Source organism: Erythrolamprus reginae, chromosome 2, assembly GCF_031021105.1.
Source record: "Erythrolamprus reginae isolate rEryReg1 chromosome 2, rEryReg1.hap1, whole genome shotgun sequence".
In the NCBI taxonomy this organism is placed as follows: domain Eukaryota; kingdom Metazoa; phylum Chordata; class Lepidosauria; order Squamata; family Dipsadidae; genus Erythrolamprus; species Erythrolamprus reginae.
In genome coordinates this window covers 260615075-260636598 of record NC_091951.1, presented here as the reverse complement: position 1 = coordinate 260636598, position 21524 = coordinate 260615075, and the positions used below count along the sequence as shown (strand labels likewise).

The 21524-nt window shown below is 37.1% G+C and overlaps 1 protein-coding gene across 2 annotated transcripts in view; it reads left to right on the top strand.

Annotated features, from left to right (window-relative positions):
- The window catches only part of FOCAD (focadhesin), a 200309-nt gene that overhangs the window by 22629 nt on the left and 156156 nt on the right, over positions 1 to 21524 (top strand). For both annotated transcript variants that reach the window (XM_070742518.1, XM_070742519.1), the window contains exons 6-9: positions 10694 to 10795; positions 12536 to 12740; positions 13983 to 14189; positions 20186 to 20273. In XM_070742518.1, the coding sequence (XP_070598619.1) occupies positions 10694 to 10795; positions 12536 to 12740; positions 13983 to 14189; positions 20186 to 20273 (602 nt within the window). The remainder of the gene's footprint in view (positions 1 to 10693; positions 10796 to 12535; positions 12741 to 13982; positions 14190 to 20185; positions 20274 to 21524) is intronic.

Genomic DNA, 21524 nt, shown 5'->3' with positions numbered 1-21524 from the left:
GATGATGACCAGAACTTTTACTGTATTTGCAGTAATGATTTTATAAAGTCATTTTGAACACTAAATTAGCGATTACTGAAACTTTAGCTGAGAACATTTGTCAACCCAATTTTTCTCCATTCTGCATGTCCATAAATGACCACATGTTCCTTGAGATAAAGAGGAAGAGCCACAGTCAAGGCAATGATAAGATAATCTGAGTAAATAATAAATCAGATAAATCCAAAGTAAGAATTTAATTTGAGAAAATATGAAGGCAAGGAACCAGGAGACACATTCAGATTTACAAGACTGATATCAGGACTTTGAAGTAAAAAAGACTCAAACCCCAACATTATGGATATTAAAACTACTTTTATTACAGGGTTACAGTAATCAAATCTTACAAGATTTCTCTTTATCTGACTATTGTCTTAGCTGTGGGTTTTCCTCCTGTTTCTCATTGTTATGTTCATTATTATTATTATTATTATTATTATTATTATTATTTATTAGATTTGTATGTCGCCCCTCTTCGAAGACTCGGGGTGGCTCACAACAGTAATAAAAACAATATAGTAGTGGAACAAGTCTAATATTAAAAAACATATAAAACCCTATCATTATTTAAAAAACCAAACAGCACATTCATACCAAACATAAAACAAAGTATAAAAGACTTCCGGGGGCGGGTCTACGGCGAGCAGGCGTGCGAGAGCAGAGCTCCGCTCTCCCAAGCCTGATTTTGCAGTTCGGGGGGTTGAAATTTGGCAGAATTTCGACGCAACCACGTTGGAGAGGTGGCTGAAGTAGCGAGGGTTCCTCCTAGCACGGAGGTGTGAAGCAAGCACCCCGTGTGCAGGAGTGAGAACCTCGCAAACCTCGAAGCAAGAGAGTCACCAAACAACATGGTGACGTTAGTGCTGTGACAGCCCAGCGTAACAGAGGAAGCAAGAGAGTGTAACTACAATCCTATTTACAAAGAAGAAGAACCCAAGTATGATAACAAAAATATATATAGTCAAATTAATGGAAGATTAAGTTAAGAGAGAGCAGCAGCGTGGGACCCACCAAAGTTGGTTAGCGGCTACTCAGCGGTGGGGGAGAAAAGACTAAAAAAAAAAAAATTTCTACTGAGAAACCTGGAAGACCCGGAAGACGTTTGGAGTTAAAACCTAAAACAATAGGAGTGGACTAACAAGCACCCCGTGGAGGAGAAACCTGAAAAATAACTTAAATAACTTAACAACTGTTTGTGAGTTTTGTGACTAAAAGAAACGGTGGAGAATACTAACTTTTGAAAAAAAGAGCCAAACGACGGAGACTGCAGGAACTACAGAATTACAGCGGTAGTGACGAGACACGGAGATACGGAGGTTGCTGAGAGATCGGAAAAGGGAGGAAGTGCTCCAGAGTTTAAAGAAGCTTAAAGAACAAATGGTAAAGAGCTGAGGTCCACGACCAGAGGAATAAATAAACAGCAGCGGTGGAGTGTGCTTGGAAGTGAAGAAGGAGCCTGCAGAAGCTGACAAGATAAGCGGAAAGAGCCAAAAGAAGGTGCAGAGAAGAGGAACATCGGGGGAGGAGGAAGTTAGCTTAACTAAGCACTTATTTATATCTCTTTTCTCTCCTCTTTACCTTCCCTAAATCGAAAAAACTGACTAACTGATTTACTAATTAACTTTCTCCCTGATTAACGGATTAACTGATGACTTGCTATTTATAGCGGAAGAAAAAGAAATTTGACCGAACTTTGATTGAACTCTGATTGAACCTTGATTGAACCCTGATTGAACTCTGATATACTGAACCTGAATGTGAACTTAAAAATCTAAGGACGAAGAATTAGGTAAAACCCCACAACAAATAGAAAGGTTGATTATTATTATTTTCTGGATGAATTGAATCCCTATGAAGTGAATGGTATTAACGATACAACGAAATAAGTAATTAATCTGTATTCCTATTTCTATCTCAGCTATAACATATCTACAATATCTATACTTAGAATATATATATTAGCTTAATAATATTAATATTACTATTGAATATATTGAATTACATTGTATGAATTATACTGATCTATTGGAGTAAAGGAAGAGGGGGGAAAAAGGGGGGGAATATAAGAAAAGAACAATAACAATAACAGCTCATCAACAAGTAGCTCAATATTAAAAGTCTAACTGCGCATTATATACCTTAAGTCTAACTATATACTAGACTCATCTGATTCCAAGAAAATATTAGACATTCAAGTTAATAATCAATTAAAAAGATTAAAATGGCAACTTTCCAGAAATATACAAAAAAACCATCTGGCTCCCCCTCAACCCAAAAATCAATAGTTAGCATGTTAGCAACAGAAAAGGCCAGCAGTACTGGTAATATTAGCAACACCCCACAAACAACGCAGGAGGCATTAATGGCAATTCAAGAAACAATGCTCAAACTGGAGGAAAAATTAGATAGGAACCATGAGGCAATGAGGGAAGATATGCAAAAAATGGACAATAAAATTGAAATAATCCATCAAATTTTGGAAAAAAATGAAAGGAGAATAGAACAAATTGAAAAGAAAGTAGAACAAAATGACAAAAAAGTAGTAACAATGGATGATAAATTGATGCAATTAAATAGAGAGTTAGAAGAATCAATAATTAATTTTGAGGTCGATAGAGCAGAATTTTACGTCAGATTCCAAAATGTAGAAGAAGAGAAAGATGAGAATTTAGTAGAGACAATGACAGAAATGATAGCTAATATATTACAAAAAGATAAACAAGAAACAGCTAATGGAATAGATGAGATTTACAGGGTGAACACTAACTACGCCCGAAAACATAAGCTTCCTAGGGAAGTACATGTGAGATGTGTAAAAAAGGAGATTAGAAATGAAATATTGAAAATTACAAAAGACGAAGCAATAATTCATAATGGGAAGGAAATCAGAGTTCTTAAGCAAATCCCAAAAAAATTAAGGGACAATCGAAGGGGATACCGACCATTGGCAGATTTGTTAAATCAAAGTAAAATTACCTTCAGATGGTTAATTCCGGAGGGGATGCTTATCACATGGAAGAGGAAAAAAATAAAAGTAAATAACGAACTAATGGCACAAGAATTTTATGATGAATTAATAGCGGAAGAGAGGGTGGAAACAGGAAGTCAAAAAGAGATAGAAGAACCCCAGGTAGAATCAGATAGCGGGAAAGAAGGAACTTCTAAAGATATAGTACAGGAGGAAGAAAGAATATTGACAAGAGCACAGAAAGAAAACAGGACAAACAGAAGACAAATAAGGAATTAAAGGGGGATGGGAACAGAAATTAAATTAATTTCAATTAATGTAAATGGCTTAAACTCATTTATGAAAAGAAATAGTATATTCAATAAATTACAAAAACAAAATTTAGACATTGTTTGTCTACAGGAAGTACACATTCCACAAAAAAATGAAAAGCAATTAGAAAATGAGAAAATTGGGAAAGTATTTACGTCCTTATCACATAACAAAAAAAGAGGGATTGCAGTTTACGTTAAAAAAGAATTAGATCCAAGGAAAATATATGCAGATAAAAAGGGAAGAACTTTAATCATGACAGTTAAAATTGTTAATGTATTTGTATCATTAGTAGTAATTTATGCACCAAATAAAAATTTAAAAAAATTCTTCTATAACTTGCACCAGAAACTGATTGAATTAGAAGTAGAAGACATTTGCATGATAGGTGACTTTAACGGTATTATCGATCCCATTAAGGATTACAAAAGTGCTAATAAAAATCGATATAAAAAAAGAAAAGTACTGCCAAAAACGTTTGATCAGATGTGTGAAGAATTAAACCTGAGGGATTGTTGGAGAACAAGGAACCAAAATAAAAAAGAATATACATTCTACTCCAATGCGCACCAAAGTTGGTCTAGGATTGATATGGCGTGGGTTAATAATAAGATAGGAAACTTAATAAAACGAATTCAAATTGATAAAAACGATTGGGCTGATCATAACCCAATAAAAATTATATGGAATGAGGAGGAGAAAAAAAATAGGAGTTGGAGATTAGATCTACAATTATTAAAAGAACAAGAATATATAGATTGGATTGAAAGAGAAATGAAATTATTTTTAAAAGAAAATAACAATCCAGATACCTCCCTCCAGAATTTATGGGATACAGCAAAAGCCTATCAAAGAGGCTTAACAATAGCCTATAAATCAAGAAAAAACAAGGAAAAAAGACAAAATCAAAAAGAGTGGATATTTAAATTAGGAAAATTAGAAAAAGAATCCCAAAAAGACCCAGGAAACCCAAATATAAGGCAACAAATTATGCTGATAAAACACAAACTAGAATTAATAGAGATAGAAGAAGTAACTAAGAAACTAAGAGAAGTAAAACAAAATCAATTTGAGCACGCAAATAAACCTGGCAGATGGCTATCGTATAAATTGAGGAAAGAAAGAGAGAAGAAATTAATCCAACAATTAACAGATAAAAAAGAAATAACACATTACCAGTTAAAAAAAGAGAAAGAAATTGCATTAGAATACTATAAAGAATTGTATAGTGAAGAAAATATTAAGGAAGAAGATATATTAAAATATTTAGAGACATGTAAAATCAATTTAATAAGTAAAGAAGATAAAGAAATATTAAACAAAGAAATAACAAAAGAAGAATTGGAAAGAACAATTATGAAACAGAATAATAATAAAACACCAGGCCCAGATGGTTTCCCAATTGAATTCTATAAAGCAACATTCCATGTAACGGGAGAATTATTATTAGAAATTTATAATAAAATGTTAACGAACGGAGAATGCCCGGTATCATGGCAAGAAGCTAACATAACGCTGATACATAAAGAAGACACAGATCCAAAGTATATTAAGAATTATAGACCAATATCTCTGTTAAATGTAGACTACAAAATTTATATGGCAATAATAGCAGACAGATTTAAAAAAATATTAAACAAAATAATACACTCTGATCAGAATGGTTTCTTACCTAACAGACAAATTAGAAATAATATAAGAATTACATTAAATATGCTAGAATATTATGAAAGCCATAATGATAAGGAGTTTGCAATGCTATTTCTAGATGCTGAGAAAGCCTTCGATAACCTCAATTGGAACTTTTTCAAAAAATTAATAAATACTATGGATTTAGGAGAGAACTTTGAAAATACAATAAATAAAATATACTCCAAACAAAAGGCAAGGATAATTATAAATGGAGATTTAACCAATACATTCGATATTAAAAAAGGAGTGAGACAAGGCTGCCCACTATCTCCCTTAATATATATAATGTCTATAGAAATACTATTAAACCGAATTAGAGGGGAATCATCAATACAGGGCACCCAAATTAAACAACAAATTTATAAAACACAGGCCTTCGCTGATGATCTGGTCTTCTTCTTAGAGAATCCAGTTAGCTCAATGATATATTTAGTAAAAGAATTAGAGAACTATGGGAAAGTGGCCGGCTTAAAAATAAATAGGAACAAAACTAAAATATTAACCAAGAATTGTAATCAAGATTTAAACAAATTATTAATAAAAGAAACAGGTTTTCAAATAGAAAAGAAAATTAAATATCTAGGGATTTGGTTTACGACAAGGTATTCTTCACTGAAAGAACTAAATTATACAAAATTATTAACAAAAACAAAAGAAGATTTAGAAAAATGGTCAAAGTTAAATCTATCCTTAATGGGAAGGATCAATACAATAAAGTCTAATATACTTCCAAGGTGGCTCTATCTCTTCCAAACAGCACCAATACAACTAAACAAATCGTTCTTTGCTAAAATAAATAAAATAATTTCTAAATTTATCTGGTGCAATAAAAAACCTAGAATAAACATGAAAGCCCTACAAGATTTAAGAACAAGAGGAGGATTCGGTTTACCCAACTTAGAAATATACTACCAAGCCACTAAATTACTATGGATTAAAGAATGGGTCAACCTTGAAAATCCTAGAATTCTAACAATAGAAGGCCACGATATAAATGAAGGATGGCACGCACATTTGTGGGAAAAAGAACACTCAAAACATTCTCACTTTAAACAACACCAAATTCGGAATACACTATTGACACACTGGCGGAAAGTCAGGAAAAAATACTATAATGAAATTCCCAGATGGCTATCCACTCTAGAAGCTCAAATTCATCCAAACATAATAAGCCAAGAACAAAAAATAACCTACGAAGCCCTATTAAACACTAAAGGAAGTCTTAAAACTAGAGAAAGACTTAAAGAGGAAGGTATAGTAATAGATTGGCTTCCATATTACCAAATTCAAAGCAGATATAAAAGGGACTTGGTACAATTTGGAATATGTAATAAACAAAATGAAATAGACAAAATATTGACAGGATCTGACAAAAAATTTATAACTAAAATGTATATTTATCTATTAAACTATGAAAACATTGAAGAAATTGTTAAACCTAACATGATATCTTGGATGACCAACTTTGGATATGCAATTCAGCTAGAAGACTGGGAAAAACTATGGTCAGTTAATTATAAGATGACTTTGTCAACACCATATAAAGAAAATCTTTATAAAATGTTCTTCCGATGGCATTATGCGCCAGCACGCCTAGCCAAAATGAATGTAAACATTAGTAACAAATGTTGGAAGTGTAAAAAAGAAGTGGGAACATACTACCACATATGGTGGCAATGTAACGAAGCAAAAAAATTTTGGATTCAAATTAGGGCATGGATGGAAGAAATATTGGGCTATAAAATTGAAATAAAACCGGAAATGTATTTATTAGGCATGATTAGAGGCAAACATAGCAAAGAAAATTACTACTTAATAAATCACTTACTTACTGCTGCAAGATTAGCATATGCACAAGTCTGGAAACAAGACAAGATTCCAAACAAAGAAACGGTAATTAAAAAAATATTAGACTGCGCCAAATTTAGCAAATTAACATACGAAATTCAAAACCAACAAAATAAGGACTATTACAAAGTGTGGGAAAAAATTTACAACTGGGTGGAAATCAAGAAAAAGGTATAGTAAATAGAATTGTTAAAAAATAAATCTTGTAAATATATTAAGTGTAAATGTTTAATGTTGTATTGTTTGATGTCTAAATGTTTGTAAGTCATATAAAATAAAATAAAAATATTAAAAAAAAAACAAAAAAAAAACAAAGTATAAAAAAGCCTGGGGGAAAGGTGTCTCAACTCCCTCATGCCTGGCGGTATAAGTGAGTCTTGAGTAGTTTACGAAAGACAAGGAGGGTGGGGGTAGTTCTAATCTCCGGGGGGAGTTGGTTCCAGAGGACCGGGGCCACCACAGAGAAGGCTCTTCCCCTGGGGCCCGCCAAACGACATTGTTTAGTCGACGGGACCCGGAGAAGGCCAACTCTGTGGGACCTTATTGGTCGCTGGGATTCGTGCAGTAGCAGGCGGTTCCAGAGGTACTCTGGTCCCATGCCATGTAGGGCTTTAAAGGTCATGACCAACACTTTGAATTGTGACCGGAAACCGATCGGCAGCCAATGCAAGCCACGAAATGTTGAAGAAACGTGGGCGAATCTTGGAAGCCCCACGATGGCTCTCACGGCTGCGTTCTTCACGATCTGAAGTTTCCGAACACTTTTCAAAGGTAGCCCCATGTAGAGAGCATTGCAGTAATCGAACCTCGAGGTGATGAGGGCATGAGCGACTGTGAGCAATGACTCCCTGTCCAAACAGGGACGCAACTGGTGCACATAACCCATTATATCACAAAAATGTCACAAATAATGATTTTTTTGGTTAAAAATACATTTAATCAGTTGAGAAATTTGAAAATATGAAACCTGGTTGGACGCTGCAAATTTAAAAAAATGCCTGAAATGCTGGTTGCAAAAAGTACAGTAAAATCTGCTTTGTTAGGCAACAACTACAAACAAGGTGGAACTAGGTTTAGGGGGAAAGCCAAAGGAAAGTTGGAGAGTCATTTTGATTTAGTGGCTGAGGCACTGGGCTTAGAGTGCAAGGGATTGTGAGTTCAAGTCGCATCTTGGCCATGAAAACCAAATGAATGACTTTGGGTCAGTGATTCTCTCTTAGCTGGACATGACCTCACTGGGTTTTTGTTGTCAGAAAATAGGAGGAGGAAGGTGTGTTGGTTATGTTCGCTCCCTTGACTTATTTGTAAAAATAATAAAGGCCATATATAAATAAATAAAATAAAACTATTCAGCTAAACCTTTGGCTTACTATTCTCCAATCAGCAGCATATGTTCAAGTAGAAAGTTATAGAGGATATGATGAAGCGATAGAAATGCAGCTTGAGGTTAATAGACACCTATTTACAGTGAAAGAGTTTAAATCTCCAAAGCCAAAGTAAAAACCTCCTGCATTATAGACATAACCTAATGATGTGATTAAGCCTATATCCATTAATAGTGAAAAAGCCCAGAGAATTGGTGAAATGCCAGACAATTTAAAAAGAGTACTTGATTTTGTTTTAAAAAGAGGCGAAAGGATTTGGGGAAGTGACATTTTGATTCCAGAAAGATGTCAGGCCGAAGCCATTTTAGTTGGGGTTGTTGGCCTGCCCCTCTTTATGCTATTTTAAAATGTATTCTAAGCTGTGGGAATTTGGGAGAGACAGTTGCATGAGGAATGTCTGCATGTAGCCATAACAAATCCCTACTGGATGGTCAAGGTCATGCTTTGTTTTCTCACTTCTGCACCTGCACAGGAGAAGATGGGAGTTGCTACCAAGTTTGGCAGATGAAGATTGGGAGTTCAGATTTGGGTTTCTCCCAGATGTGCCAACATGGTTCTGCTAATAAATTGGAACTTTGAGTAATAATAATAATAATAATAATAATAATAATAATAATAATAATAATAATAATAATAATAATTGTCATTGGCAACGAAAGTCGTATGACACCCAGAGACCAGTCCCGCCATACATAAAATCAGAATAGGTAAATTTAAAAATAGAATAAAGAATAGAATAAAAAAATAGAATAAAATGTCCCACCCACTACAAATTACGCACCCTGAAGCACTCAACCATCCACATGACAAACCGAGTAATATTGTCCAACAGTTCACCGATGGTGACCCTTTACTTCGTTGTTAAGTGCGAGTATAGCTCTAGGATAAAAAACTATTCAGGAAACGTGTGGTCCGAGTTCTAGTTGTTCTGTATCTTCTGCCAGAAGGCAACAGTTCAAAAAGATTGTAAGCAGGATGAGAAGAGTCTTTGAGAATGGTATGCACCTTCCTAGAACAGCGAGATGTGAAGATGTCATCCAGGGCGCGTAGCTGGAGCCCAATGATGTTCTGGGCAGTTTAAATAATTCTCTGTAGAGCTTTTTTGTTCACTACGGAGCTGCTCCCATACCAAGCTAGAATGCCGTATGTCAGGACACTCTCAATGGTGCTGCAATAGTAGGACAACAGTAGATGCTGAGATAAATTTTGCCTCAGACTTTAATTTGATTTTCGATGCTATTTGAAACGGTGACACAAATCTTATTGGCCTTCCTTCATTCCTCCCTCCCTCTCTCCCTGTAGATCAACAGAATACTTTGAACACAATAAGACCTAATTTCAACAAAATATTTTACACCATTAATTAACAATTTAGATTTGTAGTATGTCTATTAGGTGGGTCAACAGCTACTAAAAACTTGAAAATTAACAATCAAATGCATCAAATTAGAAATGTGAATTTAGTGGAGTGATATAGAGTCAGGTTTTAGATTGATAGTTCTTTAGAATTAAATAATAATTTGGATGGCAAGATGAAAAGTAAAATTGCAATCGAGATAAAATTGGATATCAATGTTAACAGCAACAAAATCAAGGCCAAAACTTGCCCAGAAAATTAGGATGAATTTTAACAGAGGCAACTTCATATTTTTTCATTGGATGAGTGGATGAGGTGGAATACAATCCTGTATATCAGAAAATATGAAATATTACCCAGTATTTTCCCTGCATTATCATTTTTCTTGATAATACCCTTTGAGCATCTGAAAAGAGACAGTAGTAAGGAGTGCATAATATGGTATGTATATATGAAATTGTAGGCATATATTCATTCACATCAAAGAATCACATTTATTATTTTAAATGTATGCACCAGGAACATATTGTAGGAAAATGTCTGCTATCACACAACAATAAACATATCTTCATTAGAATAATTATTACCATTCATAAAGGTTATAAAGTTTACTAATGTATTGCCTATAAATACAGCTTTCATTCTGTTTCCATGAACATGTACTCCATTGGTGGGATTCAAATTTTTAAACTACCAGTTCCGTGGGCATGGCTTGAGGGTCGTGCCTTGGTTTGGTGGGCATGGCAGGGGAAGGATACTGTAAAATCTTCATTCCCACCCCACTCCAGGGGAAGGTTACTGCAAAATCCCCATTTCTTTCTGATCAGCTGGGACTCGGGAGGTAGAGAATAGATGGGGCGGGGCCAGAGGTGGTATTCAACTACTCAAAATTTACGCTACTGCTTCTCCATAGCTGGTCAGAACTGCTGAAACCCACCTCTGATGAACTCCTCTTCTATTAACAAAACATATCTCATGGGCAATTCTGTATTTTATTAAAATACTGTATTTATGGTGATGCTTATTTTTAGGATAATCAGATTTGCACATTTTATTTTTAATGCATTTCTCCTCATTTTTGTTTTCTCCCAGAAACTCTCCTCATCCTCTAATTATCATACTTGAAAACAGACCTGATTGCTGGCCATTCCTTCTTCAATGTATGACCACATTTTTCCAGCAATGTCCAAAAGGGTAAGAAAATAAAATAATTGCATAAGTAACTGATGACACAGTTTGGCCTCTAGGTTCTTATGTGAATTCAGGCTTTAGCTACAAGAGCATATCATTTTAGGCTTAAAACCCAACAGTGCTTTACAATATTTCTGGCCAGTTAGAATGTAAGTATTATTTACATATTGTCCCCAACAATCTGGGTCCTCATTTTACTGATCTCCGAAGAATGGAAGGGTGAATGAACTTTGAGCCCTTTTCAGGATGGAACTCCAGGCTGTGGGCAGAGTTTGCTTGCAATTCTGTACATTAACTGTGCCTCTAATTCAGCAAAGTGTAGTATTCTGCCAATAATCATGATATATTAACATGTGGTTAAAATACCACTTGTTTCTTCACAATTGTATTATACATCTGGAACTGCCTTCTACTGCACGAATCCCAACGGCCGATAAGGTCCCACAGAGTTGGCCTTCTCCGGGTCCCGTCGACCAAACAATGTCGTTTTGCGAGGCCCAGGGGAAGAGCCTTCTCTGTGGCGGCCCCGGCCCTCTGGAATCAACTCCCCCCAGAGATTAGAACGGCCCCCACCCTCCTTGTCTTTCTCAAACTACTGAAGACCCACCTTTGTCGCCAGGCATGGAGGAGTTAAGATATTTCTTCCCCTAGGCCATTACTAGTTATGCATGGTATGTTTGTGTGTATGTTTGGTTTTTAGAATTAGGGTTTTTAGTTGTTTTATTAAATTGGACTGTTACATATTGTCTTTTACCATTCTTGTTAGCCGCCCTGAGTCTGCGGAGAGGGGCGGCATACAAATCAAATCAAATCAAATCAAATCAAATCAAATCAAATCAAATCAAATCAAATCAAATCAAATCAAATCAAATCAAATCAAATCAAATCAAATCAAATCAAATCAAATCAAATCAAATCAAATCAAATCAAATAAATAAATAAATAAATAAATAAATAAATTCAATCAATCAATCAATCAATCAATCAATCTAGGCTGATTTCATGTTTCAGTTAGCATATGAACTTCTGAACACTTGGGCTTGATTGTCTGCTATGATCCCTTATCCAATATATGAAAATACTAAGGTATCGGATAAGGTCTTGCAGGTTGTAGTGCAATCTGCAGATTGTCACCTGTTTGTCTCTCATTCTTTCTAATCTTTTCTCTGATTATGAATCAACAACTGTTGTATATTATAGAATAGAATAGAATAGAATTTTATTGGCCAAGTGTGATTGGACACACAAGGAATTTGTCTTGGTGCAGATGCTCTCAGCGTACATAAAAGAAAAAGATACATTTGTCAAGAATCATGTGGTACAACACTTAATGATTGTCATAGGGGTCAAATAAGCAATGAAGAAACAATCAATATTAATAAAAATCTAAGGATACAAGCAACAAGTTACAGTCATACAGTCCTAAATGGGAGGAAAAGGATGATAGAAATGATGAGTAAACTAGCAGAATAGAAGTGCAGATTTAGTAAAAAAGTCTGTTTAGTTTAGTAAAAAAAAAATAGATTAAAAGATGTTTTAATTCAGGTCTTTCCAATTTGAAGTAACAGCATTTTATTTGCTTCTTTGGTTGTATTTGTTGGTTTACATGTTTTAAATCTTAAGGTATAGAAATTAATTACATTTTGGGGGCATATTTTTCAGTTTCTTTATATTTGACTTTTTATTGTATACCAAACGAAGCAATTGATACATTGATCTGATCAAATTATTTCTTATTTTCAGGGCAGAACGTGTATGTGTCAATATAATGAGGCCATTTCTAAGGTACCTATATTGTGAACCTTACCAGTTGCGGGAACATGCAGAATTACGGATGAGCCTGCTTAGAGTTTTGCTTCAGCCATATGGACCTTTGAACAAAGAGGAGCCCCCTGACCTTGAATGCCATCTCCTTCAATTGCTTTGTGACCTAGTCCCGTATTATCAGGTAAAGGTCTTCCGATGCGAACCTCTCAGTGCACATTATTTTATTTATTTACTTTCTATTTTTCCTAAATTTCTTTAACATATGTATGTAGCCAGGGAGTGTGATGGCTCAGCACATTCCCTCCTGCAGCCTTCTGAGTCTAAAGGAAACCTTCAATTGTACATCAGCTCTGCTTAGAGGAAAGTTACCCCATTCAAAGATCACTGAGTTACCCTGAGACTGATAGCCATTTAGTCTTGTCAGGGTTGATCTGAAGTTGGTTTACCCCTATCCAGACCCACAAGGATTCCAGTCACTGGGAAAGCACCTTGACAGTATTACTTGACAGCTGGAGATAGAGATGTATAACCAGGTACCATCAGCCCAATATCTGGGAGGTGTTTCTAGAATGCATATAAAGGTGGGATCGTAGATTACCTATTCCAAATAAACTGATATACAGTGGTACCTCTACCTAAGAATTATTATTATTATTATTATTATTATTATTATTATTATTATTATTATTAATTAGATTTGTATGGCGCCTCTCTCCGAAGACTCGGAGAATGTGTCTACTTACGAAATTTTCTAGATAAGAACCGGGTGTTCAAGATTTTTTTTGCCTCTTCTCAAAAACCATTTTCCACTTACAAACACAAGCCTCTGAAACTGTAACCGGAAAAGGCAGAGAGAAGCCTCCATGGGGCCCCTCTAGGAATCTCCTGGGAGGAAAATGGACTGGAAAAGGCGGGGAGAAGCCTCTTTGGGGCCTCTCTAGGAATCTCCTAGGAGGAAACAGGGCCAGAAAAGGCAGGGAGAAGCCTCCATGGGGCCTCTCTACGAATCTCCTGGGAGGAAAATTGGAAAGGCGGGGAGAAGCCTCTGTGGGGCCTCTCTAGGAATCTCCTGGGAGGAAACGGCCAGAAAAGGCAGGGAGAAGCCTCCATGGGGCCTCTCTACGAATCTCCTGGGAGGAAACAGGGCCTCCACCCTCCCTGTGGTTTCCCCAATCACATGCATTATTTGCTTTTACATTGATTCCTGTGGGAATAATTGCTTCTTCTTACAAACTTTTCTACTTAAGAACCTGGTCACGGAACGAATTAAGTTCGTAAGTACAGGGAGCACTGTACTATGAACACAATATCTCTCTCTAAGCGAATTCTTCATTTATACATACACATCTGTCAACACTTTATGTGGTTTTCCGTGCTGAGCCTTTGCATGTGTGATGCAGTCTTGTTTCTTTTCTTTCCATAGATAAAAGGCGCTCTACAGATCACGGAAGCATTGCTTTTTCTGGAGGGATTATTTCGGAGTCTATTGCGTTACCGTGGTTTTTGGAAGACACAATTATGTCATCTTTGCCTCCAGCTTTTGGTTTTCTGTGAGGTTAGCCTGCAGGCCACAGGGGAATGCTCATCTTTAATTTGCTTAATGGAGGAAAACGTTGAGTTTCTGAAAGAGGTAGGCTCTCTGGGGAATAAGATAACTTTTAAATATGTATTCATACCTAATTTGAGTGGTGGCTCTTAACTTTTGGCACTTAGTTGTATAGCTTTTGTTAATAAGCTAGACTGGAAACAGGCATCACAGATATTTAAGGACACAAGAATTTCTGAGAATTAGATTTATTGTAGAAAAATGCAAGTCATCGTGTAAACTTTCTCAGCATCTATATGCTACCATAGTTCCCTCTAAGCTGAGCAGTGAGCAATCGCTCACTTAAAAATCATCATCAGCTCAGAGTTTTCCAAACCTGCCCAGAAGCCGAGAGGGAAAGAGTGAGAGGGAAGGAGAGAGAGAGGAAGAGAGGAAGAGAGAGAAACAGATAGAAAAAAGAGAGGACGGAAAAGAGAAAGAAAAAGAATGGGAGTAAGGAAGAGAGAAAGAAAATCAAAATCTAGTTTGAAACTAGCTCAACTATTTAAGTGGCATTTTGATATTGATAGAGTTGCCCTATTATGAGCTCACTGTTATAGACACATAGTACAGTATTTTATTTTGAAATTCTCTGAGGCAAAACAGGGTGGGTTTTTTATTTGTTTGTTTGTTTGTTTATTTATTATTTCTGTGCCGCCCAGTCCCGAAGGGACTGCCGCTCAGACACTATACTTTTCCGCCCCCCCCCCCAAAAAAAAATTAGAGGGAGCACTGTATGCTACTAAAACTTCCATTTTTACAACTTTTAACTGGATAAAACTGTGCATCCTAGGTCAACAATTTTTGAACCAAGGTACCTCAAATGGACTAATTTACAGAATGTGCACCAAATCCAGGAGCCATTACACCTGAGATAATACAATTTGGGAGGGAGCAGGATTTCACTGCCCCTCGCCAGCTTCCCAAAAGGAAACTCAGTGGGGAATTGGAAGCTGCTGCCCCACCCACTGCTTCCCCCCCCCCCCCCCCTACAGGTGGCCACACTGTTTCTTGTATAGATGAGAAAACATCTTCAAAAGAATGACTCAATAGGGCATTGGTTGTATAATAGGTTTTATTTACAGGAATCCTTGACTTAACAATGCAATTTTGCCTGGAATTTTGGTCATTGGGAGAAGCAATCATTAGCATGATGTCATATGACAATCCATGTGACTGCTTCACTTAGCAACTGCAATCCTGATAAGCCATAATTGCTGTTGTTAAGTGGATGGATTTCTAGGTAAGGAGTATGAATGGAGGTGGGGAAACCCCGGGAAGTTAAAAATACTCTGTTCCAAAATCCTAGCAGGTTTTTCATTTCTGAAGAAGAACACTCATATTCTGCACCAGGCCTTCCAGGTCTTCCTCCATCTGCCTAAAATACTCTGCGCTGATTACCTTATCACATTGCCTCTCTGTTCTCTGCTTTAATTTTGGCTTCCTCTAATCTCTAGGGTCTGGCTGAAAGAGCTGCCTCCTGAAGGATGACAGCTCTCCTCTGAATTTGGAAAGGAATACCTTCTGCTGGGTGGAGAAATGGAGCTCAAATCATTAGGATCTGAGCTCCATTTTTGCACTGCCTGGATGAATGTCAGTTCCCCTCTGCATGTAGAAAAAAACCTCTTTCCAACTTATACAAAAGTGCAAGCCAAATATTATAGCCATAAAAATTATGAATTAAAAAAATAAATAACCAATGACCTTGATAAGATATTATATGGTGCTGATAAAAGATTAATTGGTAAAAATTTTAAATTTCTAATAAGATATAAAATGGAAGAGGAAGTAGTTAAGTATACAATGATATAATCAGCAAAACAATGTTGACATACTATGGATTTGGAGAAATGGGAAAAATTTGGAAAATTAATTGGAAATTAACAGTGTCAGTGGCGTACAAGGAAAACCAATACAAGGTGTTTTACCTGTAAGAATTGCCAAGATGTTCCCAAAGTCATCACTATTGTGCTGGAAGTGCAAGAAGGGATATGGCACATACCAGAGTGAATGCTCCCTGTTCGCTTATGCCTATTGGTCGTCAGAGAGATGGTCACAAAAAGCATTCTGTGCATGCACAGAGGGTAAAAGAACCCAAATGGCAGCGTCTGGGCAGGGGGAAGAGCTTCGCGTTCCCTTCGCGACCAGCTCTCCAATGACCAACAGGAATGAGCGGACTGGGAACATTTCATCCCCGGAACATACTATCATCTATAGGGGACCTGCTTAAAGGCAAAAAAGTATTGGAACAAAATTAGATCATGGTTAAAAGAAATAATAAAAGAAGATATAGATGGGAAACTTGAACTAGTTCTATTGGACATAATAGATAAAAAATATAAAAAGGAAGTGCAATATCTTATTATACATATCATAATGGTGGCAAGAATAATTTACGTGCAATTTTGCAAAAATGAGAGAATACCAAAAGATGAGGACATAATTAGAAAAATATTGGAATGTGCTGGGATGGATAAATTAACAAAGAAAATAAAAGAAAAAAAAGAGTCCAAGTATTACTTAGTATGGAATAAATTATATGAATGGCTGGAAGAGCAAAAGAATAAGTAAAGGAGTGCACTAAAAGGAGTAAGAACTGAGATTGTCATATTATGAATGTTAAACATAAACTATTATAGAAGAAATATGTAATAAAGAAATGTAGAATAAGTGAATTATAAAGTGTAAATACAGTGGTACCTCGAGATACGAGTTTAATTCGTTCCGGACCTGGGCTCTTAAGTCGAGCAGCTCTTATCTCGAACGACTTTTCCCCATAGGAATTAATGTAAATAATTTTAATTGGTTCCAGCCCTCAAAAAACTCACAAAGTTAGTCTAAATTATGCAGAAAGACATGTTTTTAATGAAGAAATGTACATGTACATATAAATGAATAATGAAGTTTCTTTCACTTAACTTGTAAACTTTCTTAAACTTTTAAATTTACATATGTTCAACTTCTCTGCCACCCAATCCTGTAGGACAGAGGTCCCCAACCCTTTTTGCACCAGGGACCGGCTTTAAGTGATCAAGAGAGGAATGGGTGAATGAATGGACGGAGGGTGGGAAGGAAGGAAGGAAAGAGGGAAGGGACAGGAACAGAGGAAGGAAGCAAGGAAACTTATGAAAGGGGAGAGTAAGAGAGGAATGAGTGGAGGGAGGGAGGGAGGGAAGAAGGTGGGAAGGAGAAAGAAAAGAAGAAATAGAGGAAGGGAAGGTAAAAGAGAGAAAGAAAAAGAGCAAGAAAGAAAGAAAGAAAGAAAGAAAGGACAGGAACAGAGGAAGGAAGCAAGGAAACTTATGAAAGGGGAGAGTAAGAGAGGAATGAGTGAAGGGAGGGAGGGAGGGAAGAAGGTGGGAAGGAGAAAGAAAAGAAGAAATAGAGGAAGGGAAGGTAAAAGAGAGAAAGAAAAAGAGCAAGAAAGAAAGCTGCAAGCACCCCCCCGAGTCCCCCAGGCCGGCTGCAACCTTTTAAAACACGCGCGCCGCTTCGCAGCTGTCTCCTGAAGCCGAACGCGGAAGTTAGCGTTTGGCTTCAGGAGACAGCTCCTTGGCGCTTGTATCTCGAATTTGGGCTTGTAAGTAGAACAAAAATATCTCTCCCCTCCCAGCTCTTATCTCGAGTTGCTCTTAAGTAGAGCAGCTCTTATGTCGGGGTTCCACTGTACATATATAAAGGATAATATAATTGTGGATATTTACTGACGTAGGCCTTTTGTAAATATGGGGAAATTGTTCCCCTATTGGTTTGTTTGTTTTGTATGCGTTTTGTTATATATGTATTTAATAATACATTAAAAAAAGAAACTCCTTCCATTGGGTGCTGAACAGATCTCTGATCATTAGGATCTGAGCTCTGTTTATCCACTTTGCTGAAGGAGTTCAGTGCCCCTTGGTGGGCAGTTCTTTGAGCCAGTCCCCAGAGACAAGAGAAGGTCCTTTTGGCTGGCAACATAAGCTTGCAACTTTCCCTGCCCGCTTCCCCACTGACTTTCTGGGGAAGCCAGTAGAAAAAAAAAATCAAATGATGATGACATGTTTGTGGGGCATTTGGCAACCGGTTGTAAGTTCAAACAGGTTGCCAAATGCTTATATCGCGATTATGTGATTACAGGAGAGCAAGCGCTCTGCTGTTCTACGTAAATATCCATTCCAAGGCCATTGTAACTTTAAACAGTTGTTGAACAAACATTGCTGCGAGATATATCAATTCCTCATTTTTTAAAACAGCTGAAATTATTTTTACTAGAAGGCAGGGGGGTTATGCAGGCACAAGAAAAGCATTGTGTTAGAGAAGCAAGGCACAGATCATAATTTATAAAATGCATGCTAAAACAGAATATATAGACAAGTCATATCATTAACTTAACACAATTCAATTCAATTTATTAGATTTGCATGCCGCCCCTCTCTGCAGACTCGGGGCGGCTCACAGCAATAATAAAAAACAATATACACAAAGAGTAAAGCCAGCCATTGTCCAGCTATAATATTTCAGACAGCAGGTTATTACCTTTAAAGCCCTTCATGGCACTGGACAAGAATATCTCCGAGACTGCCTTCTGCCGCACGAATCCCAGCGACCGATTAGGTCCCACAGAGTGGGCCTTCTCCGGGTCCCGTCAACTAAACAATGTCGGTTGGCGGGCCCCAGGGGAAGAGCCTTCTCTGTGGCGGCCCCGACTCTCTGGAATCAACTCCCCCCAGAGATTAGAACTGCCCCTACTCTCCCTGCCTTTCGTAAACTCCTTAAAACCCACCTTTGTCGTCAGGCATGGGGGAACTGAATCACCTCCCCTGGGCATGTACAATTTATGCATGGTATGTTTGTGTGTATGTTTGTTTAGAAATATGGGTTTTTAAAAATATTTTAAATTATATTTAGATTTGTCATGAATTGTTGTATCCTGCTGTGAGCCGCCCCGAGTCTGCGGAGAGGGGCGGCATACAAATCTAAATAATAAATAATTAAATAATAAATAATAAATAATTAAATAATTAAATAATTAAATAATTAAATAATTAAATAATTAAATAATTAAATAATTAAATAATTAAATAATTAAATAATTAAATAATTAAATAATTAAATAATTAAATAATTAAATAATTAAATAATTAAATAAATAAATAAATAATAAATAATAAATAATAAATAATAAATAATAAATAATAAATAATAAATAATAAATAATAAATAATAAATAATAAATAATAAATAATAAATAATAAATAATAAATAATAAATAATAAATAATAAATAATAAATAAATAAATAAATAAATAAATAAATAAATTACCCCCCCCCCCATTTTCTGTATGATAACGCTAGGAAATAAATCTGGGACTTAACTGTTTTTGTTCCTGTTGGATACATATACATTTTTAGTAATGCAGAGAATTACAGGATTTGCTAGTTTACAAATCAAGGATTCGTTATCTTTTAAAATCTGACTTTCAAAGAACATTAGTCCTTTTGACAAGTGAGCTCCTATGTGCAGAGATTACTCTAACCTTATTATAAAATGGAACAGTATAAATCAGCTATGCTGCTATATATACCTTCTGTGAACATAGACTTTTTGGCTTTGTTTTTTTCTTGTGTAATGAAGATCAAAGAAAGCTGTTGTTGCAGTCTAAGTCCAGAGAAGGGAAATTTGGCTGGCATTTTTCATGTATGTGTGTGTGTGTGTGCATATGCACACTTATTCAAGCAATATGTTTAAACACAGTTAGCATTCATTAACTCTCTTGAGAGGAGTTGGAGTCAGTCACTGGCTCTTATGTTATGACACTGTTGCTGCTGAGAAAATGGAAACATTGGAAGCAGCTATGTTACCGGCACCAACTAAAGTCAGAAGGAACTTAAGAGTTATTTATTTTACATATTAAGGCTGAAGAAATATGCTTCATTTGATTTTTTTTTTAAAAAAACCCCCAAGAGTGTAAAATTTGCTTAGGGTGTTTATTTCCATAGGCTGTGTTGTATGTTATACTTGGAAAGAAAATCAGACTTGATTGTGTATCTTGGTTCTTCAGGGTTTTCCATTTCAGATGACCATTATTGGATTAGGTGTGCTCCTGCTGCAGATTCCAGCTAGTCAGCAAAAGCTTATTTTAAATCTAGGTAAGACTTCATTGTAAAATTGCAACAATTGCCTGAAAGATTGCTTGCTTTATTTAGCTGTCTGGGAGGGAGCATTTTCTTAATAATTTCAGATGATCAGGAAGTATCACTTTGTTGTTCTAGTACAGGTGAAACTTGAAAAATTAGAATATTGTACAAAAGTTCTTATACTTCAGTGTCGTGTCTCTCATCTTTCTCTTGGCAATGCCCCATAGATTCTCTATAGGATTCAGGTCAGGCGAGTTTGCTGGTCAATCAAGCACAGTAATTCCATGGTCATTGAACCAGGTTTTTGTACTTTTGGCAGTGTGGATAGGTGTCAAGTCCTGCTGGAAAATTGAAGTCAGCATCCCCATAAAGCTTGTCTGGGGAAGGAAGCATGAAGCGCTCCAAAATCTTCTGTTAGATGGCTGCGTTGATCCTGGACTTAATGAAACATAGTGGACCAACACCAAGAGATGACATGCCTCCCCAAATCAACACTGTGAGAACTTCACAGTGGACTTCAAGCATCTTGCAGTGTGTGCCTCTCCATTCTTCCTTCATACTCTGGGTCCTTGGTTTCCAGTAATGAGATGCAAACCTGAACCCCCTAGAGCAGGGGTCCCCAACCACCGGGCCTCGGACCAGTACTGGGCCGCGGGGCATGTTGCACCGGTCCGTGGAGTCAGCAGCTGCCGGCCCTCATGCCACCACCCCCTCCCTCCAGCGCTTCGCCTCCCGCCGGGCAAGAGGCCTCGGGAGGCAGGTTCTGCCGGCCACAGGACGATGGACGGGACAGAGGGGCGGGAAGGACCGAGAGGCTCAAGCCTCTTTTGGCTTCTGCCGCGGGGCGCTTTTGCGTTTTTGGCTGGGGGGAGGCAGGAGGGCCAGCCTGACCCCCTGTCTCCAGCGCTTAGCCCCTGCTGGGCAAGAGGGCTTGGGAGGCAGGTTCTGCCGGCCACAGGGCGATGGCGGGAAAGAGGGGCGGGGAGGACCAGCACCCCTATGCTTAATCCCGCCCCCAACCACGCCCCTTTCCGCCCCCACCAGGCCATAGAAAAATTGTCTTGCTAAAACTGGTCCCTGGTGGAAAAAACGTTGGGGACCGCTGCCCTAGAGAATCTATGGGGCATTGCCAAAAGAAGGGTGAGAGACATGAGACCAAACAATGCAGAAGAGCTGAAGGCTGCTATTGAAGCATACTGGTTTTCCATATAACACTTCAATGCCATGCCACATTGAAGCAGTAATTGCTGCAAAAGGGGCCCA